Source organism: Myotis lucifugus, unplaced genomic scaffold (assembly GCF_000147115.1).
Source record: "Myotis lucifugus unplaced genomic scaffold, Myoluc2.0 scaffold_956, whole genome shotgun sequence".
Taxonomy (NCBI): domain Eukaryota; kingdom Metazoa; phylum Chordata; class Mammalia; order Chiroptera; family Vespertilionidae; genus Myotis; species Myotis lucifugus.
Genome location: NW_005872004.1, coordinates 35,104 through 55,636, shown reverse-complemented (window position 1 = coordinate 55,636; position 20,533 = coordinate 35,104). Strand labels below are relative to the sequence as shown.

Here is a 20,533-nt window from a genome sequence, read left to right as displayed (position 1 = left end):
TGCTATCCGACAGCCTAAAGGGGGAGTCACATCTTGGGCAGGACGGTGCAAGAATTAGTTATGCTACTCAGAAGGGCACACAAATGAACACTTAAGTATTGCTTCCGGAATTTTTCATTTAATATTTTCAGCTGCAGATGACCACAGATGCTAGAACCATAGAAAGCGAAACTGGGGTTAAGTGGGGGCTACTGTAGATATCTTGTCAGTACTTCCAATTTTGTTAACATTTTGATCCTTTTTTGACCTTAACACTTTGGATAAAGCCAAGGCGACAGGCTTTTCCTGGCCCCTCAGTTTTTTTACAGGAGAGTGTTGTATTAGTATTTTATTTGCAAGTAGTAACCCTGGACTCTAACTTGGAAAATAATTATTTACTCACTGAGAAGTCCAGGACTTGCACTGGCATCAAGTAAAACTGGATTTGGGGGGGTTTGAGTTCATTTCTACGGAGCCAGGTGTGTGTGTGTGTGTGTGTGTGTGTGTGTGTGTGTGTCCGTCTCCATCGCTCCGGCTGCCCACTCCTGCGTGGCTTTGCTCTCAGAGAGGTTCTTCCTTGTTGGGAAACGGCTCCTGGGCGCTGAGCCCAGGGAAAGAGCGGGTGTCTTTTCTATTAGCTCGGGCAAAATTCTAAGGAAGGATAACAATTTAATCTTGTTAAAGACCATGTAATACCTGTGTTCAAGGTGCTTATCAGAACTGTTGTGTGATGTGAATGAAAACTCAGTGGTAAGAATAAATACCTTATTAAGCGAAATATTAGATATGGTTCTCAGAGAAACAGAACAAATAGGATGCATATACATATATGGAGGGAGAGGGAGATTTATTGTATGGAATTGGCTCACTTGCTTATGAAGGCTGAGAAGTCCCAGTCTGAGGCCTAAGGCCCGAGACCCAGAAAAGCCTTTGGTGAAGTCCCAGTCTGAAGGCTGGCAGGCTGGACACCCAGGAAGAGCTGATGTTTCAAGTCCAAAGGCAGCAAAAGACCAGGGTCCCAACTAGAGGCAGTGGGAGCAGCAGGAGTTCCCTCGTCCTCAGCCTTTTTGCTCGGTTTAGGTCTTCACTTTAACTGGTGAGGACTGTCCACGTTAGGGAGAGCCGCTGCTTTACTGGTCTGCTGACTCACACACTGACCCCCCCAGAAACAGCCCGGGGACACACCCAGACTGACGACTGACCCACCGTCTGGGTATCCAGCGACCGGGTCAGGGTGACATCCCCATACCTGTCATAAATACCATGAATGACACTTAAACTGTGAACTAATATCCAAGACCCATCACCTCTTCTCAGCGTGCATGCTTTGCTTTTTAAAGAGATGGACTTCAGTTACAAGTATTTGTGCCTTTTGTACGTAGAGGATTATACTGCTGTTGATAGGGAGATGGTATTTGAGTTATGAAACCTGGGTATGATTGGGTGGAAAGCGAGTGGGCACCCCAGGAAAGAATGGGGGAGGCCAGGGTGTGGAAGAGGCAGAGGAGTTGGCAACAGGCTGACCAGCTTCTTTCCAGCAGAGTCTGCACGTGAGAGTTACGTGATCCGAGCTTGGGAGAGAATGTTTTCTCTCTTCACCGGCCCATTTGATATTCACGGGCACTAATTGAATGTGTCTTATGTCATTGGCATATTTCTCGTTGCTGGAATATAATAGTGACCAAGACAGGCTCAGCCACTGCCTTTATGGAATGTACTGTCGGGAAGAGCCAAGTATTTCAGACATTAATAATAATTTTTTTAACCGAAGAAGTTTGTAAGTCATGCAAATAGAAATGTTACTTAATATAAATGGAATAAGTATCGAGGCCGCCTTTACTCACCGTGGCTTCCTCGATGTTCATCCGCCTGCCTGGGGACATGTTTCTTCTGGGACATTTTCTGTGCTTCCTGTTCCCTGGCTTGTGCGTTTCTCAGTTCACACATTTAACTTTCTACAGCTCAGCGTTTCTAAAAATTAGATGACCTTCGGACACTCTTTCCCGGGGGCTATTAACAGCTCCCGGAACTCTGGGGTTCCTTTGATCACAATTTTGAAACGCTACTCAAGGGCATTTCCAAGGAAAGGATGCTCACCATCAAGATTTTAACTTTGGCTTGTCAGTATTCGCTAACGTTAACACGCTTTGTGGCTTACAGCAACATCCGTTTGTTGGGTCACGCTCCTTAGGTCAGAGGCCCACAGATCCCGTGGGACGTGGTTCTCTGCTACGGAGCTCATGCTGCCTGAAGCAGGTGCTTGTCCACTAGGACGAGTCCTGGTCTGAAGCCTGGGAGAAAGCTGCTTCCCCGCTCATTCAGGTTGGTGGCAGAATGGTTCCTCGCAGTTCCTATTCGTTTCTTAGGGCTGCAGTAACAAAGGACCCCGCCGGACTGGCTTACAACAACAGAAATGTGCTCTTTCCCAGCTCAGGAGGCCAGAAGGCTGACATCAACGTGTCAGCAGAGTTGGTTACTTCTGGAGAGTCTGACCTTGAATCCACGCCTCTCTCCTGGCTTCTGGTGCTGCCCGCCATCCTTGGTTTATGGCAGCGTGACCCCCGTTGCTGCCTCAGTCCTCACTTGACCTTCTCCTCTGTGTGTCTGTCTCAGATTTGCCTCTGCCTTTCTCTTATAAGGATGTCTGTCATTATATTTGAGGTCTACCCTAAATCCAGGGTGAGCTTATCTTGAGATCCTTAACTACATGCCAAGACCTTTTCTCTAAATAGGGTTACACTCACAGGTCCTGAGTTCGGACTCAGATAGGCCATTTGTTTTGTTTCTCAGACCATTATCCCATCCAGCACTTTTTAAAAAAAAATTTTATTGTTGAAAGTATTACATGTGTTCCCTTTTTCTAGCTCACCTTTGCCCCCCACCCCAGGCCTTCACCACCCTATTGTCCATAGAATATGCATACGTGCATACAAGTTCTTTGGTTGATCACTTCCCGCCCACCACCATACCCACCTTCCTTCTGAGATTCTGCAGTCTTCCTACCCAGTACTTAGTTGTGGAATGGAAGTCCTTGTTCTGTGCTGTCTTATGTTCCTTTAGGTGGCCATGTGTCTTCTCACGTGGCCCCTCCATCTTCAAGTCTGCAAGAGTTTGCCAAACCTTCCTCATATTTGCAATTTCTCTCTCCTGCCACCAGCTTGAGAAAACTATGAAATTATGCATGTTAAAGTTGGTGATGTTAGTCATTGGTGATTAACCTGGGTCTTGTGATTCGAGTATGTTCGTATTCATGTCTTGGCCCTGTCCTCACTTCCTCCTCCTCCCTTCTTTCAGTCTCACCTCTTCTCTGCAAGATAGTCGGAGTGCCAGTAATGTAACTGAGTTATCTGTATGAACAGTGAGGAAAAGTGTGTTTTTCTGGGAAGAAAGAGAACCATACATCCTCAGAAAATTACCATGACTTTGTCTCCAGCAGGGAGAAGGATTTAATTTTGAAGGTTCATGCCGAAGAGAACAGGCAATCTTTAATGGAAGTTAAGCCCAGAGTGACCTTATTAATTAAAATTGGCACCTCTCAGAAGTTTAATATCAAAGTCATTATCAGTGAAATCTTAGCACTGAAGCAGTCTTTTGCTGACTGTTTGAACATTTTTTTGGGGGTGGTGAGGGGATTTGTTACATAAGGTGAGGGTATTTCTCTTGCGATATTTAACTGTGAGTGGGACTAGGTTCTTCACTCAGGAAACACACCGTTGTTATTTTGGGGAAGAGGGAATTTTAATATTCCTACAAATGTAAGGAATATAATTACTTGTGTGATTATGCATATGATGTTTGAAATCCTTTCTCCCCCCGCTTCCCTCCTTTCTTTCTTAGTTAATTCATTCAATAAGTATATATTGAGTACTATTGTGAGCAAGATTGAATTCCTGCCTCTCACTGAGCTGCCATCCCAGGGGTAAGACAAAGCAGTAAACACACACATATAGAAGATGATTTCAGTTCGTTGTGAGAGCCGTGAAGAAAAAACCGATTAAGGGGACAGAGAGTGACAGTAAGGGGAGGGGCTGTGTTCGGTAGGACAGTCGGGGAAGGCCTTAAGCCAGGCGGCGGCCGTGGGAAACATTTGCTGTGCAGTTTCCCTTTGGTGACTGGAACCACTTTAGCAACGAGGATTTCAGTTTTCATCTTTTCTGTTAGCTTCGAGTGTTTTGTATTGAGAAGCGATCATGCTGATATAAATGTGCTAATAATGTTTTTTATGACAATATGGCATTCAGCGTGTCCCTCCTGGGGAAAATGAGCACGTCTTTCCTTTTTATTATTCTCCGGTGGCCTGTACAATTACCAGCGCCATAATGACTCCATAAACGCTACGGCTTTGTTTTTCAGAATCTGAGAATCGCGTTCCTTACAGATTAGAATTGTCTTGTCCTTTCGATGGCAACACACTGTAGGGTTGTTCATCTGCCTCTGGAATGATGTCCAGCAAAAGTCATGAATTTGGTTTCTATGCCAGTCGGTCAAGGAACATTGGATGGTTCTGTATTGCATCCCTTACTACAAGCATTCTATGTCAGCATTGGCATGAGCTTGGCCGTCTTTGATGGCAATCAGAATAGTTGGGAGTATTTCATTTATAGCCTTTCCTTAGGAATTTTTTTTTTTTGGCATATAAAGTTTAAGTCAAATATTTTTGCACCAGAAAGAAGCATCATAATATTATCCAAAGAACTAGGATGCTAGAATTATTCTGATTGGGGGTGAAAGGATATCCTTATCTAGTTCCAAATTATCCACATTTGTAAACCTTGAGTGTTGATTTTCTGAAGTTGTTTCTCTTAGCCTTTCATACCTTTATAATGAAAATTTGCTGTTGAGTTTATTGAAGAGTTCAGAAGAGATGAGGGCTTATGTCTGAAATAAAATTTAATACTTTGAAGTCTTATCTATCTTTTCACTTTAAAAAAATCTATCTATCTGTCTATCTACTTATCTCTCAATCTTTCTACCCACATGTCTATTTCTCCATCCACTTATGTATCTATTTAACTACTGATATACTTAAATATCTATGCATTCATGCAAGACAGCAGTGTTGTATAGAACTCAGGTTACAAAATATCACAAGATAGGAAAGGTATCAAAATATTGACTACTAACTTGATTTATACCCACTCTCATTTTATAAAATTTTGGAGTTCAAATTTTGGAGAAGACTTTAGCAGCCCAAGTCAGTTTGGCTCAGTGGATAGAGCGTTGGCCTGCAGACTGAAGGGTTCTGGGATTGATTCTGGTCAAGGGCATGTATCTCAGTTGCAGGCTCCCGGCCCTGGTCAGGCATGTGGAAGGCAGCCAATCGATGTTTCTCTTACATCAGTGTTTCTCTCTGTCTTTCCCTCTCCCTTCCACTCTCTCTCAAAATCAATGGAAAAAATATCCTCAAATGAGGATTAAAAGAAACAAACAAAAATACCCAAGCAAACAAAAGAAGAAGGTAACATTAACATACTTACCCAGCCATCCAAGACACTCAATGTTTTGCTTCTAGTCCACCATTTCATGTCAACATCTGCCTGCTCCCCGTTTTCTCCATCTCTAGTGAGGTTTACTTAGTGCTTCTTATAAGTTTCTCAGAACTGCCTACTCCCAGACATCATACTGGGAATATCTATCTATCTATCTATCTATCTATCTATCTATCTATCTATCAATCATCGATCTATTATCTAAGTATATGAGCTTATATAACACAACTTTATTGACTGTCTTGTAATCTACTTACTCCTACATTTATAAATGCACTGGAAATCATTTAAAAAACTCCCAGTTCCTGATCATCTAGGCTTTCCCAGTGTTTCACTGTTAAAGAAATGGTTACAAAGACCATTTTCAGCACTGCATCTTTGGGTGCAGACTTACTCATTTTGTTGAATGTCCGGGGGTAGAGTCACTGTGTTAAAAATTATGTACATGGTAAGGGCTTTTGAATATGTTTTGGCAAATTATTTTCAACGATGACGACCAGCTTGCGCGACCGGCGTTCCTTTGTGAGATGACCCGTGTTACTCTTCCTGTCAGCTGGACTCGCATTCATTCCTTCAGGTGTTAGTGAGCTGATCATTTCCGCTCCCCATGCTTTTTGGCCACTGATACTCTTCTAAGTTGGATTTTGTCCTCTTTTCTGGAGGGATGTTTATTGGTTTGCAATAATTCTTTATATATTAAGAATATTAGCTCTTTATTTTACCAACATTCTGCAAAAATTTTTCCCCTCTTTTGATTTCTTTATGGTGGTTTGTCATTGAGAAATATGTAGTATTTAAAAACTTGCCCTGAAAAAGCAGTAAATGTTGTTGTTTTTATTCACTTCTCATTTGTTGTGATGTCATAGAGGTCTTCTCACCCAAGAATATGTGAATATTTACACATTGTAAATATTTACAGATTTACAAGTTTTTTGCTTAGATTTTTTTCTTATTGCCAGTGCACTTTTATAAGATATGGCCTGACCATTCTTTCCCACTCCCTTTCTAAGATTACTTTCTTGTCCAGTGTTGCCACCTTTCTTTCCTTTTCATTCATATCGTATTCTTGATCTCTCCCCACAGGTAATAATTATCGTGGTTTTGCCAAGTACTTTAGTTTTTTATTTAGAATCTTATTGTATTTCTCCTAGAGTTTCTTGGATAACCTGGACTCACTCTTTCCCCCCAAATTCTCAGAGTCCACTCCATGGAGATGTGAAATGTGAGTATGTGGCTTGATCCCAACAGAATGGATCCTTACGACATGGTACCTCTGCCCGACTCCCGGGCCCCCCACCACCCAGCAAAATAGGCTCTTCTTTCCATGTGGCCAATTCTGGGGCCAAATCCCCAGAACAGCTTCTCAGTAATTCAGTTATCCACACAGCCGGTGTCAGTTTTCTGCAGCCTACCTACCTGGGCGCTGGTTGCTCCAGGTACTTGACAAGACAGGAAACAGTCCATTCCTTGGGTCCCTGAAGGTGATTTTCGAAAGTTTCCTCTCCGTCGGGGCAGATGTGAATTTAGGGTGCAGGGCTTGTCCTGCCTGGGTTCCAGCGGTTTGGGACCTAGCAAGGGCCCTGGTTTGGGAGGACCCTGAAGGTGGAAGAGGGGGGTCTGGGCCACTGTCTGGGCAGTGTGCTCCGAAGTGGACGGTGATCTCACTCTGGCCGGGCCCATGCCCTTGGAGTCCTCCTCCCCAGTGCCTGTCAGGTGGACAGCTTCTCACTGGTCACCCTCCTGCGAAGCCCTTTCGGAGCCCTGGCTTATCATTGTTTTGTGTCTGTTTTTTTCCTGCCCAGTGGCATTCAGAAGAGTGCGAGGTCCAATTATTATCAGCTCAGCTGCTTTATCTTTCTCTGGAAGACAAACTTAATAAATCACAGCATCGTTTTGGCTAGTTCTTGCCGCAAACCTCTCTTTGATTAAAATACATTCAAAATACTCAATATTTCTATTCCGAACAAATGTGAATTTTACCCCTCGTTTTCCAAGGGGAGAAAATCATAGCAATATTCTTTGCAAAAATTCTCATGAACAGGCTGGTACAGACTTCCTTCTTTCCTCCTGTTTCAAGGTTAGGTAACCTCACACAACCTCAACATATTTGTATTTCTGTCAATAATGTTTCCTCAGTGTGTTTTCTTTTTTAAAAAATATACTTTTTTAAAAAATATACTTTTATTGATTTCAGAGTGGAAGGGAGAGGGGAGAGAGAGATAGAAACATCAGTGATGAGAGAGAATCATTGGCCGGCTGTCTTCTATACACCCCCACACTGGGGATCAAGCCCCGCAACCCAGGCATGTGCCCTGACCGGGAATCAAACCATTACCTCCTGGTTCATAGGTTGACGCCTCAACCACTGAGCCACACTGGCCAGGCAGGGCTTTGTATTTTGTAAGACTATTCCAGAAAGGAGAAATGGTTTCTCTCTAGTATGCTGAGTTGTTCCTTTTTTTAAAAAAGTTCAATTCAGGTGTCAAGTGCATTTTTATCACTTGTAAAAAAGTTTCTTTGATTTTTGTTTTATTCATGTGATAAAATGTATTGTTTTTCTAAATTTGACTGTTTTCATTTCTAAAATTAATCATGCTTGGTTGTGCTGTTTATTTAAACACACGGATCTCCTTTGGTTTCTTAATATTTTGTTTATGACTTTGTTATGAATGATCTGGTGTTTTGTCTTTCATCGGTCCTACATGGGCATATCTTTTCATTGCCATAATTTAAAAATACTTTATAAGAAGGCTTTCTAAAACATGGTCCTTCCCGCCCCCCTAAGCAGAGCCCTCCCCAGCTGAACATTCTCTTGACCCACTGCCCAGTTTGAACATCGTGGTGTGTGCTGGGCCCCTGGGCCCCTGGAGGTACCGGCAGCGGTTTCCTCTGCGCCCGATGCCGTCTGCTGGTTGGAGTCCGGGTTTGCCCTCGGGTTTTTCCTGGGCTTTCCAGTCCTGGTGTAACTCTCAGGCTGCCTTTCTGTACCGGTCCCTCTCCTCCCGTTACTCCTTTGTGATGGCTGTGGGCTTAGGGGCTGCTTAACTAGGCTTGTTATATAACAGTTTTCAACACGAGCGTGAACAGGCTGTGAGTAAACTGGGGGCCCATTCTCCCCATGAGCAGCATCTGCTTCATGTCATGGGTTTTTAAAGATACATTTTGGATTTTCTGGAGATAGTTAGCTGCCTCTAGTTGTTGGTGGTTCCAGATAGTTAAGTCATAGTTGATTGGTTAGTTAGTTTGTTCATCTGTATGTTCATTCATCTGTCCGTCTGTCTGGCCATCCATCCGTCCGTCCGTCCTTCCATCCGTCCATCCAACACTTAAGCATCTGCATGGAGCTGTACACGGGGCAGCTGAACTAGGTTGACACCGCATGTGAACCCGCCTCTGCCCAGCGAATAACATGGGCGAATCTCCCTTTGTCCAGTGTGCGCATCCACTCTCTACACGCTACCTGTCTGTCTGTCACTTAGTGATCATTGGGTTAGCAGATGGACTGTCGCTGTATCGCGGTGCCTATGTTCACGCCACCCTTGTCTTAATGATGGCCCCAAGAGTGTGAATAGTGATGCTGGCAGTTTAGATATGCCAGAGAGAAGCCATAGACTGTATATACGTATGTATAGGAAACAACCATAGTATATATAGGGTTCAGTAGTGTTTGCCGCTTCAGGCTTCCTCAGGGGGTCTTGGAACATACCCGCCTTGGGTAAGGGGGCTCATGCACTAAATCTTCGTCATGAATCTGACCGTATGGGCGTCTTGTGAGTCCCATAGCAAATCTCCTAGTGTGCAGGTCGCCCTGGGGACCCCTGGCACAGATCCCTAATGCTAAAGTTTCCTGCTCTGTGGACAGCTCAATCCTAATGGCCCTAAGTGGATTGTCTCATTGAACTTCCCACAACACTGGGAGGTGGGCAGTGTCATCGTCCCCTTGGCCAGCGCAGACCCTGTAGCTCATACCTTTGTTTCAGCATCTGTGCTTTGTCAGGTGTGTGCACCTTGCAGCCTCTGGTTTCTGTCGTGGAGAGGAGGGTTTCAGGGAGGAAAATCACTGAGCGCTTCTCCCATCACCTGTCATTCCAGGTACGAGCACGTCCTCACGGAGCCTGGCCCGGTCCCGGCCTATGCCCTGAAGCTGCTGGTGGCGATGACCGCGCACAGCCCCGCCTTCACCAGGTACAGGCCCCAGGTCTTTCTCTCGCTTCGCATCTCCGAGATGCACTTACATGTTCTGCAAATGTTAAAGATGATGAGATTCTGCAAGTCCAACATTTGAGTTGCCAGAGTGGTCATTTTTCATGTTTTATGGTTTGTGATGTCTGTCACTTAGGCTGTTTGGGGTCTTGTCATCTCTTTATTCCCTGTTGGGGTTGGCATCCTGTGGCATTTCTGATGCTTTAAAATGATAAATTCCTTTTTTTTTTTTTTAAATATATTTTACTGATTTCTTACAGAGAGGAAGGGAGAGGGACAGAGAGTTAGAAACATCGATGAGAGAGAAACATCGATCAGCTGCCTCCTGCACACCCCCACTGGGGATGTGCCCGCATGTCTGTCACTTAGGCTGTTTGGGGTCTTGTCATCTCTTTATTCCCTGTTGGGGTTGGCATCCTGTGGCATTTCTGATAGGGCAAAATGATAAATTCTTTAAAGAGAAAAAACTGGCACCTGTCCTCTTTAAAATGTCAGTGGTTGCCTCATATTGCATTGAACAGGTTATTACCTCGCTGCGGTATTTGCAGACTGTTACTTCCCACCATTGTATGTAGTTGACACGCTTGTGGTAAGTAATGGGGAGCTTTTGCCTTTATGGAAGGCCCTGCGTGTAATGATGCCACGCTTTTGGAACTAGTTTCTAGGGTGATGGCAACAGCTTTCAGGCTCCTGAGAAGTTTGTTAGGGGGCACCCGGTCCACAGAGGAGAAGAGAAGGGGAGGTCTCTTTGCTTTCAAGCAAGAAAAGTAGCTGTGGTTGCGTCGGTGACCCAGGAGGGCTGCTGGGTTCAGGCCACCTGTAGGCGCGGTGACCGGCAGAGTGGCCAGTCGGTCTTCAGCAGCTAAGGCCCTCGGTCACAGTCCCAGTCAGCTGGGTTTCACCTGGTCTGCTCTGCTACCATAGAGAGTCCCGCACAGCAGTGCGCCCCATCACTGTTGTCACAAGAAAGGCTGTTTGTAGAGAGAATCCACCCTGGGGAAGTCTGACCCAAATAGCCTTCCCCGTGGCTGTGCCAATGCACGGGGCGCAGTGTAACGGACTCACAGGGCTCCCAGGTGCTCTGGCCCTGGGGCCGTCTGCAGTGCTGGGCGGAGGCAGCCCTCAGGCCATTTGCTTCTGCTGTGAGCAGCCCCATTCATTTCTGAAGGGCAGCACACAACAGTACCCTGTTCATTACCCCTGTGCCGCGTGGCACACAGATTTCCACCTGGGCAATTAATTTTTTAAATGAGAAAAATGTTCAATTAATATTACAGCCAGAGTACACAATTCCATGGAGCAGTGTGAAAGGGCAAGGTAAATTTTGAGTACAAAGATACCCGAAGAATTTTGTTAACTGAAATCAATTACTCCCCGACCTCCACTGAAGGCCACCTTCGCCGCGGCAGGTCTCTTTCTGATTCCCCGTTCTGTCCCGGGGCCTTTTCTCCCGACGCTGGTTGTTAATGTGGGAGTGGTCCCGGCTCAGTTTTGAGTGCGGCTCCAGAGGTCAAGAGCAGAGCAGTTTCCAAACTGGTTTATTTATAGTCCTCACAGCATTGTGCGAGAGGTCCGGCTGTCTTTAAAAAAGTGGTTTATTTTAAAGTCAGGTTTTCAAGGTCTAGTTTACACAGAGTGAAAGTCACTCATTTTAGGAATACAGGTCTGTGTTTCTACAGCCACATACGGTGCAGCCGCCACCACTCTAGAGATGAGTATTTCTGTCATCCCAAAATATTCCCTCCTGCCCCTTGGGATCTGGCTTATAAATTCCGTTTGGCTGGATAGTGATATGACCTGGTTGATTTTCGATGTCATGTTAATTTTTAAAATACATTTTTAAAGAGTTAATACATAACACAGTACAAATGTCAGTATTTGAAAGGGTATGCAGAGAAAAGCAAACTTTCACCCCGAGGTGGCCACTCTTACCACTATGTGTGTTAATTCTCCCGTAGGCATGAGCATGCTGCCTACACCATCTGCACCTCTTCAGACATACGTAACGGCTTTAGTGAGATGTAATTCACACACTTCTGCACCTCTTTCTAAGAGATACATAGTACTGCACTTTATGAATATCCAGCACTTATTTAGCGAGCCTCCTTTGTGTTCCATTTATGCGTTCCTCATCTTTTGGTATTACAAAACAAAGCTGTGAGTGATGCCATAGGTCATTCACCACGTGTGAACATGCATAATGAGTGAATAATGAGAACTGGATTTGCTTCAACAACGGGTGGATAAGCCCACAATCCCCAGACTTGTCTGCACATTCGTTATCTTCTGGGGATCTTCTGAAAAGTGTAAGACTCAGGGCCCAGCCCAGGCCAATTAAATCCAACCTCTAGGGCTGGACACAGGCACCCGGTATGTTGAAGTTCCCCAGGTGATGCAATATGAAAGCAAGTTTGGGAACCGCTAGTCCGAGCTTCTGTAATTTTGAAAGGTGATGAATTGCCTCAGTCTAGGAGGTTAGTTCTCCCCACCAGCCGTGTAGGGAAGTGCCTGTTGGTGCCCAACCTTTATTAGATTAGTGTCTCTAGTGTCCATCATTGCCATTCTGATAGATGGAAATGGTCCCTTGCTTTTTAATTTGTAGTTTTTATTGCATTGTGATCAGATCATATTTTTGTTATGTTTCTAATTTTTATTATTATTTGTGGTCAATTTTTATGAATGTTCTATGTTTAATTGTTTATTTTAACCCAAAGTTAGGCCTAACCTTGAAAAGAGTATCACCCACCCAAATTTTGGAAAGTGTGTACAATGGTATCCTATGACATTTCCCCCAGTGACTTAGGGGCAGGGGTTTTAGGCAAAATGCTTGATTGTAAGTGTATATTAAGAGTGGAATTCCTTTATTGTTATGGGCAAATCGATTTCTAGTACTATAAAAGTAACCACGAACCTTTTGTTATAAATGTAACTCATTTATTGGATTCTTCAGCATTGTGTTCTTTGAAGGATTTTCATCTTAATTTAGCATTAAGAGTTCAGAGTGCCAAGTAATAACTGTTGGAACATTAAACCATCCTACTGTCAAGTGAAGCATTTATTACCTTATCGGGTTTATTCTTATAGGATTCTTAGTGGATAAAGAAGTCTTCAAAAGCGTAGTCATAGTACAAATGAGAATTTACTGCCCCCCTTAAATAAGGAACAAGAGGATGATCAAATCTGCATTGTACCTGACAGGGATTTTCTTAAAAAACACTATGGCCCTGGTGACTCTAGCTTTTATTGGGTTTATAGCAGAAAGGTAAATTGCTTACCACATTGGTCCAATTTTACTGTGAGAAGGAATGTGTTAAACTCCCCTGAGCGCTGCCCTTTTCTCTCTGCTTAATTTTACAGTAGGTTGCACCGAACCGTTGCTCGAGGAGAGAACAGTGCCCTAGTAGCTTGTTTCCATTAAGAGGTAATTCGTTTTGGCAAATCTTCCTTAGCAAACAAATTAAATTTTAACTTCTTGAGTTCGTTTGGAGCAAAATATACCTCTCTTCCTGAACTGCAAAAAACCAAAAATGTTTATGCTCTTATCTAAGAATTACCATTTTAATTTGCTTGAAAAAATGTTAGAGCTGTTTGTTTTATGGCAAGATTCACAAGTGTCTTTTAAAAGAATGAAATTCCAGGGATCTCTTAAATGGAGCCCATGTGAACCCAAGGTGTAACCTTCAATGAAAAATACTTCTGCCCTTACAGACTTCAGCCGACTTCTCTCATTGGTTTTGTATTCATTTTTTTGGCCATCCATTCATCCATCCATCCAACCAACCAACATCTATCTAATCATCAAGTACTGAGTGAAAACCAGGATAAGTGATAATTAAGATAAAGTTCTCACCTTTAAGGTACTTATAGTTTAGTGGAGAAGAGAGACTTATCTATGGACTTTTATGAAACAACTAGGGGCCCAGTGCATGAATTCATGCAGCTTGAAAGGAACTGTGGGCTGCGGGGCTGCGGTGGGCACAGGGGTGGGTCTTGGCCCATCCTCTGCGCTCCTGCCCGGCCCCTCCTGTCTCGGCCCCGGTCCCTTTTCTGCTGGCCAGCCCTGCTTCTGCCACTGCCGCTCCCACGCGCTGACGGCGCCGGGCCCCTTTTGCCCCTCAGGAGCAGGGGAGGTGGAGAAGCCCTCAGGGGCGACCTGGGCCTGCATCCACTGCTCGCACCTGCTGATGGCGCTGAGCATTCGGGGCCGGCGCTGGGCGCTGGCAATGGGTGTGAGCGGGGCCGACGCTGGCAGCAGGTGCAAGTGCCTGGCAGGACCGCGGTGAGTGGGAGCAAAGAATTTTCAGTAACCACCAGAGGCTTGCCCCGATGACAGCGACTGGCACCCCGCCTTGGTCTGGCGCCCCCGCTCACCTGCTCCGACATCCCGCCGCGGCTGACACCCGCCATGTTCCACGTGCGCCCCCTGGTAGTCGGCGCATGTCATAGTGACCAGTTGTTCGGTTGTTCCACCATTTAGTCTATTTGCATAGTAGGGAGATATATATATATATATATATATATAGATAGATAGATAGATAGATAGATAGATAGATAGATAGATATAATGACTTCCAAGACACAGTCATGGTCAGAGGTTATGGGAGAACCTAAAGGATCTAACCCAACTAGCTGTATGATCTTGGCCACATTGCTGAACCTCTCTGTACCCGAGTTCCCTCAGCTGGAAAATGGTCTACAGAAAATCCTGTAAAACCATCCCCCCTTTCCCGCATCCTCCCTTCTTCTTTTCTCCTCTTCCTTTTCATTCTGAGGAGAGAAAGGAATATTGAAGGAAGAATTCTAGATGAGATAACCCCTTTGACAGAAGATAGAAATGTTTGATGATGCGGATTGAAACCGGAACTCCACACGCTACAAAGTAATGGGAAAAATATTTTCAGTAAGAAAAAGAATGTGGTATTTGTCTGATATTGGATAGTAACTGTGGGAGCCATCAGAAAACACCCCAGGCACAGAGGGCTTCCACTTGCGTTTTATTTTCAGTTTACATAGTTTAATAAAATTAGGTTTTGCCATATTCTGATAGGTTCTAGTTGACACTTTGTAGTCCGATAAAAGAAAAAGCCCAAATCACTGGAAATGTCTTCCTGTTGCTAAACTAGCCAGTTAGGTGCTTTTTCCTTCAATGAGCTGAATTTCCACAGGTATTTCCTCTGATGGAATCTCAATGAGTGCAATAGCTTGAATAAAGTGAAATTTTGTTAAAATTAGAATGAATTGATTTCTCCAGAAATAATTCGCTGCTTCGCCAGGTGGCTGTGGAATTTTGAAAAGCCTCATAATGAGAAGCAAGCCAATCTCTGTGTCCCCGAGGCTCCCATTTTTATTCCTGGGCCACCGTGACGTGGCTTCCCCATTCGCCCTCTTCCCGCACTCGCAGAATCAGATGCAGGGTTTCTCCAGCAGCACCGAGCCTCTGAGCACCCATCCTTACCTTCTCTTTCCTCCTTGATGGACATCGTCCACGGTTACTGTCTTGGCCACTTGTTCAAATTGGGTACATTTCTGCACTTTTTACTAAAGTAGAGTCATTTCAGGGGATAAAGCAAGTGTAAAAGATTTCAAATACTGAGCACATCTTGAGCTCCTTTCATTATCCTGCAAATCAAAAACTTGCTTTGTTTAATTTTGTTTTTTGTTTTCCCTTCTCTCTGCCTTGATTTAGGATTATAGTGCTGCTGCACACTTGTTCAACACGTATTATTGGGACTTAAATACTGCTTAAGCAGAATTTGGAAATTAAATTAAAATTGTCCCAATTGTTACTCTTGCTGAGGTCTTTGTGCACTTCCACTGAGATTGAGCATAAAATTTTGTTTTACTCTGGGAAGTTTGGCATTTTATTTTATTTTTCAATAGTCTTTTTTCTTGGTTCTACCATTAGTGATTGTTAACTGTCTTTGAAAACTCAGTAAAATAGCATCTTTCATCTTAAAAGAAGAGTTTAGAGTTGGCTGTACGTATGTTACTAGAGGCCCGGTGCACAGATTTGTGCACCGGTGGGGTTCCTCAGCCTGGCCTTCGCCCTCTCACAATCTGGGACCCCTTGGGGAATGTTGGACTGACGGTTTCAGCCTGATCCCCACAGGCCAGGCAGGGATGGGGCCAAAACCGGCAGTCTGACATCCCACGAGGGATGCAGTAGTGTGCGAAGCGGCAGGTGGCCTGGGAGGAGCCCAAGCTCGGGCCGGCGCCCTGCCGCTCCCACTCATTCTGGTCCTGCTGTGCCTGCTGCTGCCGCCGCCACCACTCCATAGCGCTGCTGCGGAGGCGGGAGAGGCTCATGCTGCTGCAGCTGCGCTTGCCAACCGTGAGTCCAGCATCTGTTCCCCATTGGTCAGCTGAGTGGCACTCCTGCTGTGGGAGCACACTGCACCAGGGGGCAGCTCCTGTGTTCAGTGTCTGCCCCTGGTGGTCAGTGTGCATCATAGCGATCGGTCGTTCGGTCGCTTAGCCTTGTTGTCTGGTTCTAGAAATCCAGAGTCTATAAGTGAATTAGAACAGTGATGTGTTTTTCTTGTAAAGGATTTTTGGTTTGTGACCCTGTTGAGTTTGCGTTCACTGGACTCTAGGCAGGATGGTTATTTCAACAAGGTGATCTTTTCTCATTGTTTTCTTTTTAACACAGATGCGAGTTCATGGTCGCATGACCACTTAGCAGCCATTTCTGGGTCAGGAGTGGATGGTTTCAGATTACTATTTGGGCCTGACATTTTCAAGGAAACCACTTAGAGTGGCGGTTCTCAACCTGTGGGTCTCGACCCCTTTGGGGGTCGAATGACCCTTTCACAGGGGTCGCCTAAGACCATCGGAAACACATATATAATTACATATTGTTTTTGTGATTAATCACTATGCTTTAATTATGTTCAATTTGTAACGAAAATACATCCTGCATATCAGATATTTACATTACGATTCATAACAGTAGCAAAAATACAGTTATGAAGTAGCAACGAAAATAATTTTATGGTTGGGGGTCACCACAACATGAACAACTGTATTAAAGGGTCGCGGCATTAGGAAGGTTGAGAACCACTGACTTAGAGTTTGTTGTATACCTTTACAAATGGTGGTTCCCCAGTTATGTGTTGCAGATTGATGTTAATCTGAGTAGGGATTCAGTAAGACTTTTTGTGTTTTCAAGGCATCCTTAGGTCTGTAGACTTTCCCGTGTCATCTGAAGCAGAGATTGGCCAACTGTGGCCCACTTGGTCTACTGGCTTGCAGCCTGGTTTTGTGTGGCCTGCCCAGTGAGAGTGGTGTTTATGTTCTTAAGGAACAGAAACTTACAAACAGACGGATATGAGACAGAGGCCTTGTTCCTGGCAAAGCCTGAAGTGTTTACTGTCTAACCCTTTTCAGAAAATGTTTCCTGACCCCTGACCTAAGGGAATAGAACCTTTTTTCTTTATTCATGTGAAGACAGAAATGTTAGAATTTTTGAGCTGTATGGGACTTTGGAGATCCTGGGTGTTTTAAAATGTAGGCTTTTGAATTATTCAGGTTGGGAGGTCAAAGATCAGGAAACACCTGCCTTTGAAGAGATATTTTACTGTAGACTCCTGGATCCCAGGAGGAGGGGGCATATCATGCCCCAGGGAGCCCCGGGAGGAAGCCCCAGGGGCGGGCGGGAGGCAGAGGAAGTGAGAGGAAATGCGCAAGAGCCTTTCTTGTAGTTTACAAATGAAGACGTGGTAAGCTGGTTGAGGGTTAGCTAGTTTGAGTAATTTCTCTGGGCTCCGGAGGGCATGGGCTGGTCCCTAGCCTGGGGGTGGTCAGAGCAGGGAATAGTGACCCGGAGTGTAAAGCAGGTGGTTGGGGGTGGAAGGAGCTGGGGAAGATGCATTCCCTCTGGAGTTAGCAATACAGAACGAAGGGGTGTGATTAGTACCCTGGACCCTGTCTCCATTTCATACTCGAGGACATGAAGGCCCTCAAGGGAATTTGTGCTCCAAACCCCAGGGTCAGTTCAAAGCAACAAGACTTGGGATCCAGACCTCCTTCTGGTGCCTTGTTCTTTGCCCCTCCCTGCAGAGCCACCTTTTTAAGGAAATGCAGCTGGTATCACAGTCCACTTTGAAGCTGAACTGTTTTGAGTGTCATGGTGTTGCATCTACTCCTAGGAGTGGTCCAGTTCCTCCACACAGTCACCTTCAGCCTCGTGGCCCCATAGCAGCCAGCCTTTAATTCTCCTTGGCTTCCCTCTGCTTCCATCGTTAGGGTCTGACACCTGTGCCTCTCATTTTCATCACTGTGGCAGCTCTTGGTACAGTTCTGATTAGAAAGACAATCCAGGTTCCTGGTTCAGTTCAACCTCTTCCTTCCCTCGTCCTCCTAGGTTTTGAACCCTCCTCTGCTCACGATGTAAGTCACCCTCACAGGGTAGAAATCTCTGCTCATTGTGCCGATCAGGGCATAGCTCATCATCGTGACTCCTACAGTTACTCGGCTACGTGTTTGCAGAAGCACTCCCGGAGTGAGTGTTAAATCAATTTTCCCATCCTGCCCCCAAATTCTGTTCCTGATAGAATTATGGAAGGACACCAACCTAAGACCTTCCAAGGCATTCCATTTTTCTTAACCTTATTTGTGATTGTTTGAATCTGTTGTTGACCTTTATCTTGTTTACGGTGATAGACATTTCCCCTGAAGTCAGGGTGACCTGGTAGACATTTCATTGCCTGTCCTTACTCTCCGGGCGTCAGGTGGGTTCACTGAGACCGTTCATCTCTCTCGTTAGAAACAAGTTAATCTTTTGAATCCGTATTCCCACGCCAGCCCTGTGTGCTGGAGGCCGGTCACTCTAGTTTTCCTCCTGTGACCTGCGTGGACTTAGCGACAGCTTTCCTCAGGGAGGGGCACCGGGCCTGGCAGAGTCCCTTTGTCAGTGGAGCCACTCACTACACGACGTGTCGGAAACCAGCATTTAGTTGAAGTCTTTGCACAGAGCGGCCCTGGTATTTCGGGGGCTGCAATCAGCAGAACTCACAGTTCCTTCCTTCTGTGTTTAAAGGAGCTCAGAGACCATTGTTTTTAACGGGATGCTACCTTCCATTCCCCCGAACGTGTTTCTTGCCCACAAGAAAAGGCGTCTGCTGCTTTTCTCTTCCTCAGAGTCAGTTTCCACCGTGGAATCCTGGAACTTGAGAGCACATCAGCTCTGATAGTTTTCTACCTGCAAGAAAAGTTAATATTATTCACTCCCTCAGCGAGTCACTCCACAAATCGTTCTGTTCACCCCGGTGTACAGACAGACAAGGGCCCAGTTTTCAGGAGCTGATGATGGCACAGGAGACAGACAGTACGCCAGGAAACCACTGAGAAACCACAGTTCCAGCCAGCGAGGAGCGGCCCAGAGGACAGAGCAGCTGAGTGAGCGAGTGGAGGGTGAGGGGCCGGGTCAGCTGCTTCGGAGAGGCTGGTCGGAGCTTCTTGGGGAAGGGCACACACAGGGTGACGTGGGGGAGTTGGCTGCCTGTGTCAGTGCAGCTTCATTATTAGAGGAACAGGCCGCTGGCTTCCAGGGACGTTCAGAGGCAGGGATGATGGCAGTGCCACGTGCTGCTGAGGGTGTCGGGAAGGGGAGGACGGAGAACGAACCATTACAGTCGGCCGAGGGAGAGCTTGGGTAGGGGTTCTTTCCCCTGCCACGTGGGGGCAGAAGCCTCTGGGAGTTCATTGGGGATGAAATGGTGAGGTGGACACCGGGAAGATCGATAATTCCAGGGAGAGTTTGCTATAAAGGGCAGCTGAAAAATAGGGAGACAGCGGGTCAGAGGAGTGTTTTTTTGCTTGTTTATGGGATGAGGGGTATTTTAGTGACGTTTCGTCGATGAGAATGATTTAGCACAGAGGCTGGTGGGCCAAATCCCGACCACCTGTTTTGGTAAATAAAATATTACCGGGACACGGCCACACTGATTCGTTCATTTATCTTCTGCGGCTGCTTTTGTGTTCACACGATTGAGCAGTTTTGAAAGAGACCATGTGGCCTGCAAAGCCAGATGTATTTACTTCTGGCAGGTTACTGGAAAAGCTTCCCCGACCCTTGACCTTGCAGGACGGGTAACTGATGGAGAAAGGGGGATGTCCGCACCCCCTGGTGGTTCCCTCCTGCAATATTCCCCCCCCCCCGGGGAAGTGTAAGAGCGCACTGCCACGCGGAGGGAGGGCCATTGAGCTGGGGAGTTGGGATGCTTGAAAGTGAGATTTGGGCGGGGTTTATGAGTTAGGGTTGTTTATATCATTGGCACATTCCTATGTGTTCTGCTTGAACTCCTGCTTAAAGTGGGTGCCATCCAGTCCTTGCTACCTGTGTACCTAGAATGGTGGTTGAATCTCAGGTCTTCCATGCCACTGGCCATACTTTACCACCTGCTCATTATTTGCTGAGACCTGTACTTTGAGACATTGTTTGGGCCTGTGACTCTGCATGTCTTTCCCAGTGAAGCTTGCCAGAGCCCTCGAGGGCGGCCCACAGGTCTCTGGCCATGTCCTCCTCACGCTTCACAGTCAAGAGCCCCAAGCTTCCCAGGCCACTAGACAGAGCTAGAGACTGTTGTACGAAGTCTGTGGCCATTGTGGAGGTGGCGTGAAAGCGTTGTTAAACCAGCAGTGCTCGAGTCCCATAGTGATTTTACTGCAGGAGGTCTAGCCTGGGCTATCAGCATGGGAAGTCAAGGTCAAGGTTTCAATTCCTGACCATTTAAACATTGGGCATTACAGCCAGCAAAGCCATCAGCTCATGGCATCCTAACCGTAGACATAATAAAGTCTCTTGATTTGATCTGTGCCTTCTAAAGTCTGAAAGAATCAATCCCTTGATAATTGGCAAGTTT

The 20,533-nt window shown here is 45.6% G+C and overlaps 1 protein-coding gene across 1 annotated transcript in view; it reads left to right on the top strand.

The window, feature by feature from the left end:
* Window positions 1-20,533, top strand: part of LOC102416951 (serine/threonine-protein kinase ULK4-like) — a gene marked incomplete at its 3' end in the record, with an annotated part of 130,217 nt that overhangs the window by 81,993 nt on the left and 27,691 nt on the right. Inside the window, exon 29 of the mRNA XM_023747732.1 lies at window positions 9,561-9,653. Coding sequence (XP_023603500.1) covers window positions 9,561-9,653 — 93 coding nt within the window. The remainder of the gene's footprint in view (window positions 1-9,560; window positions 9,654-20,533) is intronic.